Below are 17571 nucleotides of genomic sequence, written 5' to 3' on the forward strand. Positions count from 1 at the left end.
TTTTAATTAAAAAAATATTTATTCGTAATACAAAACATTTTCTTTCCATGCTACAGTGGTTTGTCTCATGCACACTCCTCGAGCAAACAATCTCCACTTTGTACACCACTGCCTCCTCCTGCCCCATGCTAACACTGACCCACCTCATAAGCACACTTCTGTTAGCAAGGGGTGCACCAAGGGAAGGCAAATGATTAAAAAGAAATGCAGTAGTAAATGAATCCCTGCTGGAATAGATCATGCCAGGTGAAAACACTCAATTGCTTCTGTACTTCACAAATAGTTGCTGGAGAAGTTGCTGAGATACAAAAGATACTTGTTAATCAAACTTTACAAGAGATGGAACATTAGCCATAGAGGAAGTATAAATGTACTTACAGAGATGAAGTTGACCAGGCACTCAAAAAAAAAAAAAAAGTAGTTTCACAGTATTTTTACCCACTGTGCTTATTAATAATTAACTATAGTGCATAGCTTGCTACAGGGCAGTGGATGTTACTTTGTAATTTAAACAACTAAGAAAATACCCCATTTTCTGCTAGCCTAAGAAGCTAATACTGAAGAGTTATACTTCCCTCCAGGTGAAGTGTTTTGATTGAAGATTAAAATTATAGGCCTAAGTTTGATGTTGTGCTTCTCCAAGCTCTTAGACATAACTTAAGTGTACAAATTGTTAAGCTAGTCACAGTCCAATATGACTAGTTCAGTGTTTTGCATTCAGCAGATTTCAGAAAGAGGTAGGTAAGGCATCCTTTAAGGAATCTTCTCTGATGTTAAGACCTGAGAAGCCAGACAGCGAGCCTAAAAAGAACGGGGGAAGGAGCGTGAATAGTTTAACAAATGAAAACATCTTTTTTTCAGTCATTAATTTAGAAAATGCACTTACTAAAGGGCTATATTTCATCCTAACTGTGATCTTTCAAGGTAATAATCTAAAGAATTAATATTTTAAAATATAAATAGAATCTTAAGAGAGAAGAAAAAATACATGTTCCCCTCCCCCAGAAAACACTACTTTAGTTACTGTGTTGTGAATTCTAGTGCACATTCTTTTAAATTTTCTTACACAAACTATTTCCTAAAATACTTACAGTTTTCTCTTCCAATGTGAGGATGCCATCTACAGCAACTATCTGGTATTGCTTTTCTTTTAAGCTACCCATAAACTTTCGAAGTAGTTTGAGACTAGTGCCATCACTGTTTAGTTTTAACAGTTTCTGCATTTCTTGAGCAGGACATCCAGGATCAAATAGTAGCAAACATAAGGCTTTATTCTTCTTTTCTTCTATGCCTACAACAGTACGGCTATGACCTAGTTTCAAACAGATTTTCAGTATTTTAGAAAAATGAAATCCCATTTACTTGCCTGTAGCATATTGCTTATTTTTAAATCAAGCAATACATTAGTAGAAATTCAACATAGTGATTGTAATTAAAAAGCAGATGTCAAAAAGCTGATATTCCACTCATGCTTTTCTACCCAATAAAAATACAAAATTAATGTTACACTTTTTAAACAGAAATTTAACAATAAATAGGCCTTCAATTAAGTGAAAAACACAAGACTGCTCTAAATCACAGCACACATAGAGGAAAAAGTAAGAAAACAAATCAGTACATTGTGATGCTGACCTTGATGTTGCAAGTAGATAGGTGGCCTGGAAGTGCACACTACCTTTGCAGTACCTTCATTATCTGTAGAATAGTAATGTAAAATCCACTCAAATAAACGAGGGTGTGTGCCTGTGGGACCAGTTGGCTTGTGGAAGTCAATAATTTGGCACCTATAGAACATTAAAAATTAAAACAAGGTATTAAATTTGAAGCACTTCCTCTTTTTTTTTAAAAAAAAAAAAAAAAAAACACCTCTCAGTCCCTCCCTCCTTCATGAAGAACACTTCATAAACAGCTGCAATTCCAGGCGCTAACTACTTCACACTATTTTTGTTGTATGTTTGCTCTTGCATTGGACATGCTGAATCATGGCCTGAACCTCTGATTGATCACCTGAGGAGAGCAATGAGTCAGCTATGGGAGCACAGGTGAAGGCAATTCACCTGTGCTCCCAGAAGGGGTGGAGACCTCTCCTAGACCCATTTAAGAGCTGGCTACCAGGTAGAAAGGATCTCTTCTGGAAATCATTCCTCTGGAGTTCTGCAGCGAGCCCAGGACATGGGTAAGTTTTCTGTCTATTCTCTCTCTTTGTTATTATAATCTGCTTTGCCAAACTCTCTTGTTTATTTCATAATTATAACAGCTTTATATTCATTGACTATACAGCTCTTATTTTAAATACAGGCACAGAAGATAGGCCAACTACAAAGGAATGCAGTAGGTACTGTTCAAAACCACAGTCTTTACCCTGTAGCAAATAAATACTCTATTCTGCTCAGCCAAACGAGCTTAGGAAGTTTGCAAAATTTCTGTAGAAATACCAGGAAGTAAAACTAACAGCAGAATATGCAACTGAGTAGCTGAAATTCAGATTGTTCTCAAGGTTCAACTAGAGAGAAAATAAGTTTTTAAAATCAGTACATAATTGTATACATATATGGCACAATTCCTCAACAAGTCTCAGTGATTATAAATAGTTATTTTCCTTGCTTATCTGCATAAGTAGTTACACAGGTTTATGATTGCATTGACTACAATGTATCCACTTACAGGCTGGTTGAATTTGAAGTCGCTATGATGGATGGTTTTTCTTCATAGTTGACAATTTTGACCCTCAGAAGGTATATGCTTAACTATTGCTTAAAAATAAAAACAGAAAAAGTAATACTTACTTTATCCTGAGACTGGTTAACAGCGAATAAATTTCACACGCTCCTATCCACGCCTTGGAACCACGTAACCGGTTGTTGAAGTGAGATGCTCCATGAGGATCAAAGCCTTCCTTCCAAGCATCTTCGATCATAGACTGAATCTTCGGTATGCTAGGAATTAGTGCAGTATCTGAAACACAGAAGCTTTTGAATTGCAGCTACAGTTACCGAAACAATCTATTAAGAACATCCAGCCTCTTTTGTAAGAGATAATAGGTATTAGAAAAATACCGCCACCGCCTCCCCCCCCCCCTCAAAAAAAACCAAACCCAAAACTAAAGCTTTAACCATATCATGCCTTACCAATATTCACCACCCTTCCAATTCTTTTCTAACAAACATTTAATAGGTATAATTGACATTGATAAGCTTTGCTGTATAAACAAAAAGGTAAAACATCAACAGTTTGTCATCTGAGGCATGTAAAACAAATAGGAAGTATTTTGATTACTACCTCTCAAGCAGTCATTATACAAGCTGTTTTGCAAGAGTGAGGAAAGGAGCATTTGGAAATTCCTGTAACCACAACCCCAGCCTTTGTCACCCAAAGATGATTGGAAGTGATCTACTCCTGCTGAAAGCCATACACGTCTCACATCTTTGTTTTCATTCTGGTAGTACTTGCACAATACCTCAGTGATTCCTGGAAGAACAAATAGAGAATCTGTAGAATGATTTACAATGTGCTGGAAAAGATTACAACTAACTGAAACATAATACAAAAAGCTACTATAAATTTGAATAGCTATCCTATAGCACTAGGTAATAAACGAACATATTCTCTCAAAGACAACCTATATGCAACAGGAGATTTTCATCTTATGACGCATATCGTACTTGAGCTCTTAACCACTCAATGCGATTCCAAAGTTTCACCCTCCCTTGGACCACCCACTTTGAAAGAAAAAAAATTAGAAGGATGGATGTTACGGACATGCTCCAGATTAATATTATTTGTGCCATAATACCAATCTGAAGTGGGGAAACATTTTGCTAAAAACACCTTTGTTCACCACAAACTATGCCCAAAATTTACATACTTCATTGCTGAACTGCTCTTTTACCTGAGGTTTTTGTTTTCCCATCATCTATACCAAAAGCCAAACATTCCATCATGTCGGCTTTTCTCTTGTGATACTCAAAGGGCTGCATCCTTCCTCTGTTAACTTCTCTTTCCATATTATTCAGGAATTGCTTCTTGTAGCCTCCAGAACCATCCAAGCCATACTGTCTCTGTAAGGGATACAGCGTTTATAATTTAAATTACATTTTAAAAATTCTTCTTCAATGATTTAAGAAGCAGCTTGCACCATCAGCAACATTGAAAAATAGTGAACAAGACATAAAACCTTTGTACTTACAGCACAAGCTGCTCCTGCCACCAACTCTTCAGTACCTGATTGAAGCCTACCTGACTGCGTAAGTCTGACCCGGTATGACTGCTCTTATTTTCATATAATGCAGGAAACACTTTCAACTTCATCAACTTCAAATGGCAGAACTCTTAAAAATTTTCCCATTTACAAACATTACTGTACCTGTAGCTTTTTAAATTCTTCCTTCTCTCGCTTCTCTTCTTCAAGTCTCTGCTGTTTATCTTCTTCAGTTTGAAGCCGCTGAGCCAGTTCTAAATCTCCACTGCCTCCACCTATTCAGGAATAACATTCCAGAACCAGAAAACTTTACCAGGAGGTTAACGATGCTTTGATGGATTGTTTACTTGAGGATTCTTTTCTGAGCAGACATTGACAAACACAGCTAGGCATCACTTTTCAAGAGGGATCCTGTACTATGCTGGGCTATTAGCAAGGAGTCCTAAACAAGAATAACAGAATTCGGATTGTTAAGCCTCAAATTCCTGACTTGGAGAATGCGTGTGCAGCCACAGATGCAATTGCTTGGAACAAACTTATTTTGATTCCTTTATCTATCATTATGACTCTGAACATTTACAGAAAAGAACTCAGAAAAAAATCAGTAGTTTTCAAAAGACTATTTTGAATTCTTCACATGGGAATGAGCTACTAGATTCTGCAAAGGTAACCCTTTCATAGGGCTAGAATATGTAAGGAGGTATCTTTATATTTATAGTATATTTTAATATATTTAATTATATTTATAATATATTTCTAAGTTTTAGTTTTACCTAACATTTAGAGCATATACTGAATAACCGTGCATAGAAAGACACTTCTCATAGCACATGTAATTAAGCAAAGCACAAGGGCAAGTGACCAAACTTGCGTTTAACTTCATTATGAATCTATTCAGTTCTCTTTTTAAATAAATAAATATTTCATTTAAATTTTGTATGAGATTCTGTACTGCAACATGCAAGTATTTTCAAAGATTATCACTTGCATCCTTTCAAGTACCTTCTGGAAAGCTGTGTTCCTCTAAGTGTAAATCCACATGTTCCTCGAGAATCTGAATGTCTGTACAGGTAAGACCACATATTGGACATTCATATAGCTGTTCAACATTCTCTGTGTCTGAAAAAGAAACACAGTTTCTTGCTTAATGCAGTTCCTGGTCGTCCTTTTCTGCTGTTTGTAAGAATCATCCCCCAGCAGCTCAAGATAAACAAAAAGAATTATGCTGGTATTGAAATTCTCCAGTGGAAGGCACCATATGCCTTGGTTAATAGCTATGGCTCTTAACCACTTACGAATTCATATTTAAATACCTGTAAAGTTCAAAGATATATTTTCCCTCTTCCTATTCAGCAAAATTTTCCCTATTAAACTTACCATAACTAGCTATAATATTTTTTATTAAGGCCTACAAAATGCCAATCAAATATCAAACCTTTAATGAAAAGATACATCCTGCTGATGGAAGAACACTTGCTTACAAAATCTTAATGCTTGTATGACAACTCAGCAATCAGCAGGCAGAAAAAAAAAACTACAATGCTGTCATGTTTCCTCAGCTGTTTCTTCTGCACTTTTAGTGTTATTATGAAGAGTAGCATATAACAGCTAAGGTTCAGAAGATCACCTGGAGATCACCAGGACCCTCAAACCATGGTCATGTCAAAATGGCTCAGGGTTATCACTCAGGGTCTTTTCCAGTCACTTTTCTGAGGTTGGAAACTCCACAATGTTCTCATTCCAGTAACAGCTTTCTTATGTTTCAGTGGTAGCTCTTTATTTCACTTGCTGCCTGCAGTCCTTCACTGCACATTACAAAGACTTAACCTTCATCCCTCTCTTTTAGTCACCTAGCCTCAGAATCCAACTCATTTGAGTTGGAAGGTGCCTTTAATAGCTATCTAATTCAACTGCCCTGCAAGGAATACTGACACCTACAACTCCATCAGGGTGCTCAGCCCCATCCAGGCTAACCTTGAATGTCTCCCAGGGATAGAACTTCCACCACCTCTCTGGACAGCCTGTCCCTACTGTAAAAAAAACTTATTCCTAACATTAAAATAAATTTCTCCTCTCTTAGTTTGAAACCATTTCCCCTTGTCCTATCCCCGCAGACCCTGTGGTGAGGAGACAGCCCTTTCCTTCTTAGTTCCTCTTTAGATACTGAAAGGCTGCTCTCAGGTCTCCCCGGAGCCTTCTCTTCTCGAGGCTGAACAGCCCCAGATCTCTCGGCCTGCCCTCAGAGGAGAGGTGCTCCATCCCTCGGGTTTTCGTAGCCCTTCTCAATCAGGTCTGTATCTCTCCTGTACTGAGCACTCCAGCACAATACGGAGAATAACAGCAGAACACGCCATGCCGTCGATTACACCCTCACATTCTGCATTCTTAACATCATTCCTTTTCCCTACCAGCACAGCCAACGCGTTACACCAGCGATGCCACGCCGTATGGGAACCACCCACCTGCGCCGAGCAACCGCCCGTGCCGCGCCCTGACGTGAGCCTCCAGCTGGCGCCCCGCCGCCTCCCCGCAGAAAGGGCACTCGAGCTCAGGGCTGCGGGGCAGCGGCTGGGGCTCCGGGTGCACGGCCTCCACGTGCCGGCAGAGCTCCTCGTAGCCCGAGGCGGCGGCGCTGCAGAGCGGGCAGCGAGGCTGCCGGTCCGGGTGGGCGCGATTCACGTGACGCCGCGCCGCCGCTTCCGAGGGCAGCACCCGTCCACAGATACCGCACACCGACATGGCGGCCCAACGGTCCGCTCGGAAGCCCCGTCCCCTTCCCGGGGCGGCGGAGGCTACGCCCGCCCTTCGCCGCCGCGCGGGGCCTGCTGGGAACGGCGAGGCCCGCCCGTGGGCAGTGCGGCGCGCGGTGGGGTGGTGGCCGCCATCTTGCGCTCCGGCTCGGGGCCGAGCGCCGCGCAAAGCGCGGCGGGATTCTCTGGCTTCGGGGGCAGCGGGCGCGGTGCGTCCCCGCTGCGATGGGTAAGAGCCGGTGGGTCGGGGAGGCCGCGTTCGGATTCGGGCGGGGCGCGGTGCCCCGTGCTGCGTAGCCGGGCTCCTGCCCGCCCGGAGGCGCTGGGCTGTGGCGGGGCGATGCCGCGCACGGTGCTGGGACTGTCCCGCAGCGCCGGGACAGGGGCTGCTTTCTTCCCGCCGCCGGCAAGAGCGCTTCTCCGTCGTCTTCTCAAGGGGCGCAGGCGAGAAGCGTCGCAAGCTGAGCCCGGGGCCGGGTGCCCTCCGTCCGGGCAGCTAGTGAGCGAGGCTGGATCTGACGCGGCGCCCAGCGCTCTCTGGGCCGGGCGACGGCTTCGCGCGGTCTCTCCGGCGCTCCGGGTGCTGAGGGGCAGCGAGGGGAGCCCTGCTATGGCAGGGCGGCCGCAACCGGGGCACAACAGGTGGGCGGCGTGCGAGATGTGGCCGCGGGGGTCGGTGATAACGCAGGCATAGCTGGGCGCAGCAGAACTGTGGGTTGGATGCAGTCGTGATGCCCGAGTAGATAAAGCACTGCTCGACTGTCTGCCCTTCTGGTTCTTATTCCGAAGCCTTCGTGGGACAGGGGCCACAGCTATGGTCTCGGCAGCTTTTCTTTTTGAGCAGAGCTTCCTTCTGCTTGATCGCTTATATAGAGCTTGGGTTATTTTGGAGTTACTTTTAATGCAGTCTTCTCACCTTTGGTTCCTTGAGTGGCCTGGCAGGTGTACTGGCCCAACTCATTCCTCAAGGTGTGAGTGATTAAGAAGGCGACGGTGTTTGAGAACTAGTTAAGCCACAAGAGTTGCTGGACAAAATGCTCTTCATGTTAAATTGTACTTTGGAAGCTCTGTGAGTTAGAAGACAGTGACTTCATACTGCGTCTTACGCAGCGCTGTGTCCAGAAATGGCAATAATTTGTAAAGGTTCTCATGAAGCAATTGTGTTTGGTTGAAACAGCTTGCTGACCCCTCGGGTGTCCTGATGGTGCCAGCCTAACAATGTGGGCTGTTGGCTTTTTACAGCCTGTGTTTATTACTCAGCAGGCCTTGATACTGTTGATGTTAAACAAAATTAAGAAAAATAATAGTAATAATAATCTCAGCATGGAAGTTGGAAGATAACTTTGACCATGGTTCAGATAGGCTTATGCATCTTTCCTTGTGAAATAATTCCAAACAGCTGAGTTTGCTTAGAGTATTGAATCACAGTTTTGACAGTTATTTCTTCAAATGAAGGCTACAGTTTTGGCTTTGAATATTAGCACTGGGCTGTTCACAACCTTTTTCAGTCAGTTTGATCATTTCAGTAGCAGAATCATGTTGTATCACTCTTCTTTACACAGCTGATATGCCTGACAGGCAGATTCTAATTTTCCTTGTACATCAAAAGAGCCGTTAGTTAAGGATGAGTCATTTTTATTATTATTATTATTTTAAATTTAAAATTGCGAAGGAATGCTAGTCTGGATGTTATTAACCATTGATTCTTTTTTCCTGTAGAGTTTTTCTGCATACAGATTAAGAGGAAATTTAGCGTAACTTTTAGATCCTGCTTTGCACTTCTGTGATAGGTATTAAAAAAGTAATGAAGAAACTATGCAGTGAGGCACTAAATGAAGCAGTAATTACAGCAGGTTTTCTTCTGGGATTTGTTTTTGAGAGAAGAAAGCAAATTCCTGTACTTATTGATGGTGACAGACATTCCTTCAAATTTAGGTCAAAATTTAGCAACATAATGGTTTTGCTTTTATTGTCTTATTTTGCTCATAAAATCAGTAACTTCATTTTGCGGTTCCTTATGCCCCTTATGAGGTGCCTGATCTCTGAAGTGAACCTGTGGTTTAATCTGCAGTTCAGAAATGCCTGTGGAGGCAAAGATTTTTCTATGATTTCTCTCTTGGAGATTTTTGTTGGTAAACTGGGTATTGCCAGCAGCTACAGGAGTATATAGCTGTTGCTTTAGATACTTTTCTAGTATGTGAGATAGTAGGTTTGCCTTTCAAGGTTTGGCCTTTTGGAGTAATTGAGTAATTCCTCTTTTTTTTTCTTTTTTTGTTTTTAATAGACATCATGTCAAGCCCAGGGAAGGATAACTTCAGAATGAAAAGCTACAAAAATAATGCACTTAATCCTCAAGAAATGCGCAGACGAAGAGAAGAGGAAGGAATCCAGCTTCGGAAACAGAAAAGGGAAGAACAAGTAAGTATCCTGATGGGCTGTTAACTGTTAAATGCTCATGCAGTTGAATTCAGATATGTGAAAGGACTTGAGCAGATTCCTCCTGTGAAGCAGAAGCCAGAGCACCAAATTGAAAGTGTTTTCTGTGCAATCTTGGGGAGCACAAGGCACCTCTTGGTAGGATTATAAATCAAAAAGGTGGACACAAGCCCTGTAAGTCAGTGTGGCATTTCAGGTAGAGACCTGTGTCTTAAATCGAGTCCTTAGTCTCGTTTTCAATACGTGAGCAGAAAACTGAGCTGAAAGGCTAACCTTATTTCTGGGAAGAATGGGAAAACCTGCATTCTCTTCTAAAATTTGCGCCAGAGATGCACTATTAGAAGTGAGAGGACTTCAAATTGCTCAAGAGTTTTTCTATCATAGCGTAGTGTAATGGTCAACAAATAGTGGTCTGTAAACATGAAATTACAGATAATTTAATACGATATTTAAGTTGTCTTTATTGATTTTGATTTTTATTTCTTAGTGTTCAGAGTACTGTATAATTTCATAGTTGGTAGTAATTCCTTTCCCCAAAATATTTAGTAGTTCATTGCCTGGAAAATGAGGAATATAGTTTTTTCTTCTGCTTGCTCTAAAGTGGCTGACTTTTGTCTCCCACCACCTAGTGTGTCCCAGGCACTGATCTACAGTCCCCTCTGAGGTGGGAGTGCTTACCCTTCTCCTGGGAGAGTGGTGCTACTGCATGGAAAAAGAATTTATATTAGTTGGGCCAGAGAGGTAAGAGTAAGAAGCAGTATGCTGCTGGAGCATTTACCTGTGATTGAGTTCTTCTGAATTGCAGTTCCTGCTCAAAGTTCTTTGTATTTTGTAATAAATGCTCCGTAGGCAAATAATTTATTAAAACAAAGAGAAAAACATTGTTTCCCATGCTGAATGTGGTGATAGTTGAGAATACCTTGACCATAATTGTTGGATGGGTGTTTTCGTCTCCTTTAGCGCTGGTAGGATCAAGTTTGTGCAGGGAAATGAGTCTGGTTTTCTCCAGATAAATTATAAATTGTAGAGAGAGTGTCTTCCTGGGCAAAAATGGTTTACGTTTTTATCATTTATATTTTACAAGATCCTGTATGGCATTGTTGAGTGCTAGGAAGAATGGCTGATTTTCTAAAAGAGGAACATTGATTCTTCTTCCCTTTGTGGGTTTAATTAAAACCTCGTTTGTGTTCAGGACTGTGCAGTTGTTAGGGTCCAAGTTTGTGCTCAATCCAGAGTTTGATCAAGCAAAGGAGAGAATGCTTTGTTTTTGGTTCCTATCTGAAATATAACTACATGTAAACATGGTGTTTCTCATTTAGTTTTGGGCACTTGTGACCACAGAAATACTGAAATGTCTGTAGACAACTTTGAGAACAGCGCTTACTTCAGGACTTAACAGGAGTTTCCATTATTATGCTTCCCAATGAAATCTGAGACACTCAGTGGTCTGAGATTCTAATATTTGCTTTTAAGGTTACCAACATGATATTCTTAAAATTGTTAAGGATTGTAGTTTTATGAGTAGTAGTAAATTAAAGGTACTAACTGTAGGTTTGGTCTGTGGGAGTAAACAGGCTAACGTGATTGTTGTGTTTGCATGCTAGAAAATGAGGAGGTACTCATTAAGCATAGCTTATTAAATACTGCAGCACAGGTATGTATTTTAAACACACGTGGTGTTTGAAGCCAGTACCAAATGTTTTTTGGATATAGAGAACATTTAAGGTTACATAATTTGAAAGCTTGCCTTCAATCTACGTCATTTGTTTCCAACTACAGTTTTAGTTTTCTAAATAAACTTGTATACTAAGTGTAGCTACTGTTCAATTGGCATGCAAGGAGATTTTATGCTTTCTTTTAAAGTGTGGAGTACAGTGTGCTGACACAGACTTTGCCTTTGTGTTGATGTTTTATGCCTCAAAATTAAGAAAGAATACTATTTCCCTCTTAAAAATAAATGCTAAACTATGAAGTATGAAACAATGAAAATAAAAAGATTTGTATCATCATCGCCGTTGTCTGAGAGATTTATAAATCTTTTCTTTGCTCAAAACCTCCAGTTTTGTTAATTTTGGCCTGAAGTCTTGCAGCGCTATTTATCAAGATGCTGAAGATAGCAGTGTTTTTTCTGTTACGTTCTTAAAACTTTAAAGTAGAATTGCATTTGTGTGAATGAACTGGAAGGTGAGTTGAAGCGTTTTGATTCGTAGAGGTGAAAGCCAGTGTCCTCAAGTAATAATCAGTATCCACTGTGCGATAAACTCCCCCCACGTTTCTTCTTCGTTTAGCTCTTTAAACGCCGAAATGTTTCTCTCCCGGGAAATGAAGAATCTATGGTGGAAAGTCCAATTCAGGATCCTGACGTCAGCTCTACTGTACCTATTCCAGAGGTAATAACTCTAGAATGTTTAGAACTTTATGTGTTTATACTAGTCCTACAAAATCCCTATTTCGTTTTTAGGAAGAAGTTATTACAGTTGATATGGTGCAGATGATTTTCTCAGATGATCCTGATCAGCAACTCACAGCAACTCAGAAATTCAGGAAGTTGTTATCTAAAGGTATGTAAGTGTTGCTTTTTCTTCTTCCTCTTATTTTATTATTACAAATTTTAGTCAAACAGAATCAGTTAACATTAAATTTTACTTTTTTAAAGTAGAGCTTGCAGAAGCTTCTCAGTTTGTGTTTAACAAAAACAGTACCAAATCTATTCTAACCTAACGACTAAATGCAAAAAAAGCTTTATTATTCTGTTGTTAAGTCTTCTGGACAAAATCACAAAAAAGGATGTTTTGATTGAAGCACCCAAGGCAGTAACTAACAACAGCACACTACCATTACTTGAAGTACTTGTTTTGGTAATTGGTTTTCTAATTCTGTTTTTGAGGGGATAAAAACTATGGCTTGTCAAAGAATGGCTGTAATTTTGTGTTGTTGTTGTTCATGTTCTTGTTGGGATTGTAAAAATGTAGTCTTAAATTCATGCTGGTATTTGTAAAGTACTGTACAGGCATGTGCTTGATTATTTAAAGTTATTTAAAATTAATTTATTTTAATTTAATTTTAATTAATTTAATTTTAATTTAATTTAAAATAAATTAAAGTTATTTAGTTATTTATTATTTAAAGTTATTTAAAGACTGAGGGAAGAGTGTTGTGCTAACCTCCCAATAGGCGACAGTATGTGTTATTGTACAGAATGGAGCAATTGCTAAGTTATAGCGTGTTAAGAGATTATCCAGCAATCTTCAGAAGGAGAAAAAGCTTAACTCCTTCCTTCAGACCTATTAAAATGTCTGAAAATTTATGTTAAGTTTTCTGAGAATCATTCATGTTTTGTGTTGTACTGAAAAAGTAACTGCAGTGGTCTTTTCTCGTTAGTCTTATGCATATGTGCTTTTGTATTTTTATCCCCCAGAGCCTAATCCACCCATAGATGAAGTCATCCAAAAGCCTGGAGTAGTACAGAGATTTGTGAAGTTTCTAGAGAGGAGTGAGAATTACACACTGCAAGTGAGTTTGGCTGCTGCTTGGTTAGGGTTTGGAATGGGGTCAGAAATCCTGAGAACAGCTTTGGAAAGCATGTTATTTAAAAAAAATATTAAAAATAAGAAAATGTAATTATATCTATCAAAGCTGTAAGTTTTAGATATCCCAAGTTTTAACAATTGCCACTGGAATTGTAGCTCAACTCTTGTGAATTTCACAGTAGTCTTTAGGGTAATGTATTTAGTTGGTCATGTATTTGGATGTAGAAAGAGGGCTTTGTTCAAGAGAATTTCCAGAATGGTGTATTGAAAGTATCAGTATAGATGTGTGAGCAGAATCTGGGTGTTTTTTTTTTATTTTTCAGTTTTTGTTTTTTTTTTTTCCTTGGAAGTAGTGTACTGTTCTACAGTTGGAAATCTTACAAAAGAAATAAAATACATGAAAACTTGAAAGCTAAAACTCTTGGAAAGAAATCTTGGAAAAATAAGTGACAAACAGTAAGAGTAACTGGTAACCTTGTGCACATTTGCATTGAAATGACTGAGCATAGCATAAAAAGATTTATATGAAAAGATTTAGAGATAATCTTAATGCACAGAAATTACAGTAACATGTTTCAGTGGAAAGGAAAAGAAGTTGGAAAAGTAACCTCTGGAACTCTTGTGTCAAACTGCTTACAATAAATTTTTGGGGTTTTTTGTTTGTTTGTTTTCTGCTGAGTTATTTAACATGTTTTGTTTGTTTTTTTTTTTTCTCCTCAACAGTTTGAAGCAGCTTGGGCTCTAACAAACATAGCATCTGGAACCTTTCTACATACAAAAGTTGTAATTGAAACTGGAGCTGTTCCAATTTTTATAAAATTGCTTAGTTCAGAACATGAAGATGTACAGGAACAGGTAACTGTTTTCTTGCAATGTTTTATAACTTCAAAATTAATTTAGGAATGTCTTTCCTCCCATCCAGTTTTTTTCTTTTAGTTCAGATAAAGAAATCTGAGTCCCATTGACTTATTATACCATTGATTTGACTCCAGGAAAACAGAAATTTGGATTTAATGTCCCTTATGATCCCCTAACCCCTTCCAGTTTTTCCAAGTCCTTATGAGCCTGTTTTGTTTCTTTTTTTTTAATATTGTTTAATAATCTGAGGAAAGCACCTCATTTCTTTTGTGCTGTGTACAAGTGGACAGAATCTAAAACAGGGTAACAGAATATAGTGGAAAACAAAATGTTCTAGATTACAACGCAGCTTTATTTCTTAGGTACTTCTTCTTAAAGTCTTAATCAGTGTCTTCCTGAATTTGTTTTTTGTTAGTTTTTCTGTATTTTCATCTTCACATAATAGGTAATATTACAGACTTTGCATAAGTTCACAGAAAATTCAGAAAATAATCAGTAGTCTTCTGAAGTGTTATATTAATAATTATGCTGTGACTTTTTGGATTCCCTTGTTTTTGTTGTAAAAATATGTAGACTATTTGTACAGATATGTAAATATCTGATTTGCAGACATGTATAAGTTCACTTGGATGCTTTCATTTTTAAGGCAGTGTGGGCTCTTGGTAACATTGCTGGTGATAACGCAGAATGCAGAGACTTCGTCTTAAACTGTGGAATATTACCACCCCTCTTGGAGTAAGTATTACAAATTGTTACCAACATCAGGTGGGAAAGATGATGTAAGTGATACATTTGTGTGATTCTAACTGGTTGGCTTCCCTGCTTTTTTGTCTGGTAGCTCCAAACTTCAGTCTGTGTTTGGTTGCTGAGATGTGCCAGCAGACTGCTTGTTACACGAGCAGTGTTCCACTGGCAGATTTCTCTTCATTACGAGTATAATTCCACTGCTTACTGTACTTCTGCAGTGGGCTATGAAGTAGCTTGATCACAGGGGAAAAAGCTACCCAACACAACTAGCATTCAAGTTCTTTGAACTTAAAATACCAAGTTGACTTAAAACATTTTTAAAACAGCTTAAAGGAACATAATGTGATTGCTTTCCTTGAGGATTTAAAGGCTGAAGGGTTTGATAAGTTTTGATATGTATCTGAAAGTGAACCTGATTTTTCAGCTATTGAATTTTTCCAGGTCTATTCTGTTAAAAACAGTAAAACAAATGAAAAAAAAATCTTCAAGTTCTAGTATTTTATGCAGCCTTTATTAAAATATTAATTGGGTCTTACGAATTAAAACATCAGTGTTAGCTCTAGGGTAGTTTGCATTTTCTAACCACTTTGAAAAGGATTAGTCAGGTGATTTTTTTTATTTTCCTATGAGCAGTGGCTTACTTTATACACATGTGTATTTGTTTTAAGAATGTGATGTTTATGGACATAACAGTCCCTTCTAAGAAAATTCAGTGTCATTTAAACTATAAAGAGAAGTAACGTAGAACTTGTGCCCAATAAGAAGATTGTTTTTTGTTTTGTGATACAAGGCATTGATGGCAGTAGATGAGAAAAAACCTTTGCAACGATTTTTTACTTTTATTTTCTATCTCTTTGACAGACTGTTAACAAATTCAAATCGTCTTACCACAACTAGAAATGCAGTCTGGGCACTCTCGAATCTCTGTAGAGGCAAGAATCCACCTCCAGACTTCAGTAAGGTATAATGAAGTACTCATTTCAAGAAATTGGAAAGCTAAAGGAAGCCTCTGTTTGTAATATAATGCAGTCTTTCTATCTGGAGATAGACAAGACTGTGTGATCACATTAAAAACATGAAATTGAGTCTATTTGTTGTATCTGCTCAACATTTTCTACTTTGACCTGTTAGCAGTTAAATGAAATAATTAAATGACTGAGAAGTTTGAGAAGTTATTTAGTCAGATGCAGGTAGTCATTCACTGAAACAGTGACAAGCAAGGAGTACTTTTGGTGGCACCAAATCCTTTTGGTCTGTATTTTCTGTAGGTACATGTTAGAGGATGTAAGTTATGATTGAAGCTTTTCTTTTTTACTTTCCTTTTTTTATGCTGTGATTACTTAATAAGATATTGCAGGAATAAAATTTTCCGTGCTGTTTATAGAGCAAAAAATTCAGTTAATTCAGACTACTGTGACAGAGGTGATTTGCCCTCTCTCATTCACTTTATCTCCACTTTTTGAGACAGTAAGACTGTCTCTAGTTAGGAGTATTAGCTTTTTATTTTCAGTGTGAAATTTAATTTCTGGTAATGGTAGTGGCAGTAGAAAATGGAATATCATGTTGAGTATTCTGGCTGATGTTAAAATGATCGCTGAATGTAATTTGGAGTCAATTTGTGTGTCTTAAAACTTCGCTCACAGAATACAGAGTTGCTACTTGTTAATCTCTCCGCAGGAATCACTACAAAAGGAGATTTCTGATGCCAGTTAATCAATCACCTCACAATTGCTGTAGCTAAATTATGTCTTCCAGTAGTGTTTCATTCTGGCAGCAAAAAAAAAAAAAAGATTCCTTGCTGCTTAAGCTACTTTAACTTTAGTGGAAGAGGATATCCTGTATGCAGCTGCTAATAAGAGTAGCTCCTTTCCTTCTTCTCCTTAGCGATAGTACTAGCAGGACACAGTTAGGAACTCTTTGAAAGGGTTGATAACTGTAGGACAAGGGGAAATGGTTTTAAGTTGAAGGGTGTTAGGGTCAGAGCTTTTAGTTAAAATGAGGTTAGCCATAGCTTGTTTGAATCAGTGAATGTTGATTTTACTCTTAGATTCTTAAAGTGACTGCAAATTGATTATTACTAATAACAAATCGTGCTTCTGTACAATTGTTCTTTTGAGTGACTCAGGAAAGCATCAGTAATTCTTGATTATCTCTAGAAGCGGATAATTGTCAAAGCTGAGCAACCATACACCTAATGTAGTATCTACAAGTAAGTAGGCTGTTAATTGAATCAGCTAATTTGCTGATTTGAATTGGATGTCTAGTTTAATCAGAAAATGTTTCACCTAGGTCCTGTTTCACTGATGAACTCATGGTTTGGCAGGAAATAGTGTTGCATTTACATGCCTTTGCAGAATGTTTTCTGAAGTACACAAAACACTTAATTTTGCAACATTTTTCTTTAACCCAGGTTGCTCCTTGCTTAAATGTTTTATCAAGACTGTTGTTTAGCAGTGATCCGGATGTATTAGCAGATGCTTGCTGGGCCCTCTCTTACCTTTCAGATGGACCCAATGATAAAATCCAAGCTGTTATTGATTCTGGAGTGTGCCGAAGATTGGTAGAGTTGCTTATGTAAGTTCTCTCTTTACCAATAACTGCCTTGTGATATAGTTAATGAATACAAACAGAGTTGTGTTTTTTTCACCTGAAATCTGAATTTATTTTTATGAAACAATGAGCATATCAATCTGATAGCTTTTCAGCTGTCTCCTAGCTTGCTTGGCTCCTGGGATTTTTTCAGCGGTTGACAGTGAAAAATGCTTTCTCTAAAATACTCCTTGATGTTAAATAATAAGAAGTAGGATTTCATTTGCATGGTGTTGACTGAAGATGAAGTTTTAATTGTGAATCAATCTCTCAGCTTAAAAATTTTAGTTTTCATGTTGCATTTTTTCTTGTTGAAAACTGATGTATTTTTTTTGAACTCACGAAGTCTGGAGTCAGGCTTGTGCTACTTTTGAACTGTTGCAGAATACTTATTTTATGGTTCGTTATTTTCTTTGAGAAGGAGACTTAAATCCCTGTGTTTGAATGGGGACTGCAACATAGG

General features: G+C 38.6%; 2 protein-coding genes across 5 annotated transcripts in view; one reads left to right on the top strand and one right to left on the bottom strand.

Annotated features, from left to right (window-relative positions):
* Nucleotides 1-6991, bottom strand: ZUP1 (zinc finger containing ubiquitin peptidase 1). Its single transcript, XM_052675220.1, has 9 exons — nucleotides 6661-6991; nucleotides 5201-5317; nucleotides 4364-4473; nucleotides 3890-4058; nucleotides 3280-3468; nucleotides 2787-2955; nucleotides 1633-1784; nucleotides 1092-1312; nucleotides 1-801 (listed from the first exon to the last, which is right to left on the bottom strand). The coding sequence occupies exons 1-9, from the start codon at nucleotides 6935-6937 to the stop codon at nucleotides 754-756; spliced, it is 1452 nt and encodes a 483-aa protein (XP_052531180.1). The 5' UTR covers nucleotides 6938-6991; the 3' UTR covers nucleotides 1-753.
* The window catches only part of KPNA5 (karyopherin subunit alpha 5), a 21951-nt gene continuing 8597 nt past the window's right edge, over nucleotides 4218-17571 (top strand). The window contains exons 1-10 of one of the 4 annotated variants that reach the window (XM_052674829.1): nucleotides 4218-4244; nucleotides 5197-5268; nucleotides 9233-9366; nucleotides 11673-11774; nucleotides 11846-11945; nucleotides 12803-12897; nucleotides 13638-13769; nucleotides 14419-14507; nucleotides 15381-15480; nucleotides 16930-17093. In XM_052674829.1, coding sequence (XP_052530789.1) covers nucleotides 5238-5268; nucleotides 9233-9366; nucleotides 11673-11774; nucleotides 11846-11945; nucleotides 12803-12897; nucleotides 13638-13769; nucleotides 14419-14507; nucleotides 15381-15480; nucleotides 16930-17093 — 947 coding nt within the window. In that variant the 5' untranslated portion in view covers nucleotides 4218-4244; nucleotides 5197-5237. Of the gene's footprint in view, nucleotides 4245-5196; nucleotides 5269-6609; nucleotides 6695-7055; nucleotides 7178-9232; nucleotides 9367-10013; nucleotides 10126-11672; nucleotides 11775-11845; nucleotides 11946-12802; nucleotides 12898-13637; nucleotides 13770-14418; nucleotides 14508-15380; nucleotides 15481-16929; nucleotides 17094-17571 lie in introns of those variants that run through there. The other 3 variants (XM_052675008.1, XM_052674921.1, XM_052675086.1) reach the window with 3 other exon arrangements.

This window comes from Tympanuchus pallidicinctus, unplaced genomic scaffold, assembly GCF_026119805.1.
Source record: "Tympanuchus pallidicinctus isolate F22 unplaced genomic scaffold, pur_lepc_1.0 scaffold1, whole genome shotgun sequence".
Lineage (NCBI taxonomy): Eukaryota > Metazoa > Chordata > Aves > Galliformes > Phasianidae > Tympanuchus > Tympanuchus pallidicinctus.